The sequence below is a fragment of the Semicossyphus pulcher genome, unplaced genomic scaffold (genome assembly GCF_022749685.1).
Source record: "Semicossyphus pulcher isolate SPU_LCO1_2020_fin unplaced genomic scaffold, fSemPul1.0.p SCAF_19, whole genome shotgun sequence".
NCBI lineage: Eukaryota > Metazoa > Chordata > Actinopteri > Labriformes > Labridae > Semicossyphus > Semicossyphus pulcher.
Window position 1 is genome coordinate 893,317 of NW_027211692.1, and position 3,880 is coordinate 897,196.

The following is a 3,880-nucleotide window of genomic DNA, read 5'->3' on the forward strand; positions in this document are numbered from 1 at the left end:
TCAGTAGACGCATTCAGTGGATGAAAAAGGAGTTCAACTCCAGACTGGGTTTAATAATAATCATCGTGTGAGGTCGTTTTCCTGAGAAGAAATCACTTCTTTGACTTTCTTTACGTTTTCAACACTAAACTTATTTTGTGAATGGAAGGACCTGTGCCTGTCATAAATCATCTCTGTTGAATTCTTATTAAAGATTTATTTTGTGAACGTTTTCATGGTTCTTTTTTTTCTTTGCTGTGTTTGTCTGTTGTCTCTCAGCTGCTGAGAAAATGTTTCTGAAGTCAACATGAAGAAAGTTTTCACTGTTTTCATGTTATTTCATGACATATTCACGTCCTCTCTCTGAGCGTCAGTACGTCTCCTCCGTGTTTCTCAACATGCATCATCTCTTATTTCACAGCTGCCCCCCCGCTCTAATAAACCCTTTTATTTCTCCTCCTCCTCCTCCTCCTCCTCCTCCTCCTCCTCCTCCTCTTCCTGCTCCTCCTCCTCCTCCTCCTCCTCCATCAGCAGACAGCAGCCACGTTTGTCTCAAACAGATTTTTATTCAAACCAACAATTAAAAATAGTTTCATCAAGTTTACATTTGGAGAGAATGAGCTGAGGAAAGAGTCTGTGCAGCGTCTGAGGTCTCAGCAGGACGTGAACGTCTTCCAGAAGAAGTTCTTGCAGCCGGCCTTCCTCTCTCGGGGGGCGAGCAGGGGCCCGCTGCCGGCCGCTCGCTCCAGGTCCACACGGACGTCTTCCGGTTCTCCTTCATTCAAGGGGAAGTTCTCCTCCTCCAGAGCCTCGTTCTCCACCTGCAGGAGGTCGGACAGGAGCAGCTCCGCCAGCGAGGCCCGAGACACGTCCTGAACACACACACACACACACACACACACACACAAACAAAGAAAATATTTACATCAAGCATTTACAGATTAATTTGTATTTTGCTGAAGCCTCCAAACTAAACGAGAGACACAAACTGTATGTTCTCTCGTCTGTTTAACTTTTAAATGCACAAACCTGAAGTTTACATTTGATTCCGTCCTGATCTAAAAAGCATGACTGTGTTCATTTAGACGCTTAAACAGGAACTCTGGTATTTATAAACCTGAGTTTAACATAATGGCTGCAACGTAATCCTTGATGGGTCAAAGGTCGTCCACTAAAAGTTCTTGTTGTTTCCACTGACAGGCTCAGATTGTTATTCTAAGTGTGTGACAACATGACAGAAATCGCTCTCTGCAAACACACCAGACTCCATTCATAAAAACACAGATTTTAGCTCACAGGACACAGGAGCTGCTGCTCTGCTGCTGCCTCCATCAGTTTGTGTGTTTGTGTTATTGTGTGACCTTCAGCGTTTTGAATGGTGAGTTTGGACCCAACACAACATTTGTGAAACACAAAAACAAATGAATCAAGGCAGCAGCAGACGAACAACTGCTGTGTTCTGTGAGCTTAAATTGCTGTTTCTGTTAATGAAGTTTGGTGGGTTTACTTGTACAAGAAGACAAGCAAGAGGAGGTGCAAAGCTCCTCAGTCATGTCAGACTGACCTGCGATATATCGTACCGCAGCTGATTGTTACTAAACACGGAAAGGCCGAGAGTTTCGGACTAATCTGAGCCAAAACAAAAACTCCACATAAACTGTAAAACCCTGACCTGTGATGTCATCAGTGACATCACGGTTTAGTCTCTGAGCGACTGTTTGGTTCCCGTTCTGACTGAGAGGGTCTGTAAAACATCATCCCGTCATCGAGTCATTTCTGTTTGTGACGTTTTATCATAAATGATCCTTTTACAAAAACGAGTGTCCGAAGAGCTAAAGCTGATGTTGATTGATTAATTGACTGATTGATTGATCAATTGATTTTTGTTTTCATAAAAAAGTAAAATCAGTTTTCTAATAATTGAAACATTTCTTACGACCAGCTGAGAATCTGAAGATGACGAGTTTCCAGACGTTTTAAAGAGCAAAAGATTCTCAGACGATGATTAATAATAACAGTGAAAATAATCTTTGTTCGGGTTCATGTGACGTTTTCTCCCCTCAGCTCTGTTTCATGTCGACAGACATCACGAGGACGTTCTCCCTGTAACGGAAAGATCGTCTTCATCGTCAGGAAGCTCCTCTCAAACTGTCTCTGATCATCAGAGCTTCAGCCTCTTCACGCAGGAAATAAAACTCTTTTCATTTCGGTTCTTTTAGCTTTTATTTTCTCAAATTATATCTTTTAATTTTTTATTGTATTTTGTACAGTTTAAAGAGCTCTTGTTCTAAAGGCACGATGTGTGTGTGCTTTTACTGACACACGATATGTTGTCATTTCTTTGAGGAGAATATTAACTTGATTATTGTTTTATTTATTAAAACCTGCTGAGGAGACGATGAGTGTTTTCAGCCCTGAGTTCTGCCTGCAGGTCTCCTTCTATGACAGGATGAGGCATGCAGCCTGACAGGCGTAACCCAGGGGAAATTAGGAGGTATTAAATATAATGATCACTCGGACTTTATATTTCATGATAATAATAATAATAATAATAATAATAATAATAATAATAAATCTGCATTCCAAATAAAGACGGTCACTTTTGGAGCTGATGCAGATTTTATTTTTTATTTGAATCCTTTTTCATGTCATATTTCATGTCCGACGATAAGAACGATTTCAGACTTTTCAAACTGACTCACTTTATTTTTGGTTTTAATGAATAAAAAAGTTCAAACCTGAGTGTTAATAAGTAAAATATAGAAAAACAAACATCTTTTAAAGATTAAACATTGAACTGATTTACATTTGTTTTCCTCTAAGACACATCTGAACTGTTTAAATAAATGAGCCATAAATGTTACCTAGCCTTAGTGACATTATTAATGTAACATTACCGTGAGATTCTTCAGGAGGAGGTCAGGGTCAAATAAACAGAGCTGATTTAAGACCGTAGAAGAAGAAGGAAAAGGGAATTATATTGAAGGAATGTGTGTGTGTGTGTGTGTGTGTGTGTGTGTGTGTGTGTGTGTGCGTGTGTGTGTGTGTGTGTGTGTGTGTGTGTGGCGGACCTGTTTGGAGCCCAGCAGCGGGGTCCGGTGCAGCAGCAGGCGGAGTTTGGAGTCTCTCTGTGCGGCGGAGGAGCAGCTGATGGAGGCGGTGAGGGAGAGGAGGAGCAGCAGGAGGCAGCGGAGGCGCGAGGAGGAGACCATCTTTATCACCTGTCTGTCCGTCTGTCTGTCTGTATGCGGGTCGGCGGATCTTCTGGGTCTGTCCCGTCAGAGCGGCTCTTATACAGTCCCGCTGACGTCACTGATCACCGGGCGGGGGTGGGTTTTATGTGTGTGTGTGTGTGTGTGTGTGTGTGTGTGTGTGAGTGATGATGATGATGATGATTGTGTTGCCGCCTCCCGCTTTAGTGAAATGATCCGTTTTCAGGCACTTTTTCTTTACTTCCTGCTGCTCAGTTGACAGAGTTTCTCAGCGGGAGGCTCGCGGCCCCCAGCAGGACGCTGAGCGAGCGTCCAGGACACACTTTACTGTTTCAATATTCAGTGTTTTTATTGAAGCTGCAGAGTGTTTTAATTATTCCAACAGAGTTAGACTCTAATCTAATATTCATCATCCGTGTGTACGAGTTCATCAGGCGCAGCCGTCTGTCTGTCGCTCTGCTGTGTTTAAAGGACACACGGAGAACGTTGTTCTACATGTGTGTTTTTTACTGTCTTTGAAGCTGGTGAGTCCTCTGCAGCTTTTTGTCCTTCTGTGGAGCAGTTTTCTGAATATTCTGCCTCTTTGTGGTCGTTTTTTATCTTTGTGTTTGTTTTGAAGGTCTGTGTAATTCTTGTGAGCTTGTAGGCCTTGTTCTCAGAACCGTTGGGGTCATTGTGTATGCCTCTGT

At 42.5% G+C, this 3,880-nt stretch overlaps 1 protein-coding gene across 1 annotated transcript; it reads right to left on the reverse strand.

The window, feature by feature from the left end:
- Positions 1 to 534: 534 nt before the first annotated feature.
- sst1.1 (somatostatin 1, tandem duplicate 1) lies at positions 535 to 3,235 on the reverse strand. Its single transcript, XM_069668634.1, has 2 exons — positions 3,051 to 3,235; positions 535 to 851 (listed from the first exon to the last, which is right to left on the reverse strand). The coding sequence occupies exons 1-2, from the start codon at positions 3,189 to 3,191 to the stop codon at positions 633 to 635; spliced, it is 360 nt and encodes a 119-aa protein (XP_069524735.1). The 5' UTR covers positions 3,192 to 3,235; the 3' UTR covers positions 535 to 632.
- Positions 3,236 to 3,880: the final 645 nt, after the last annotated feature.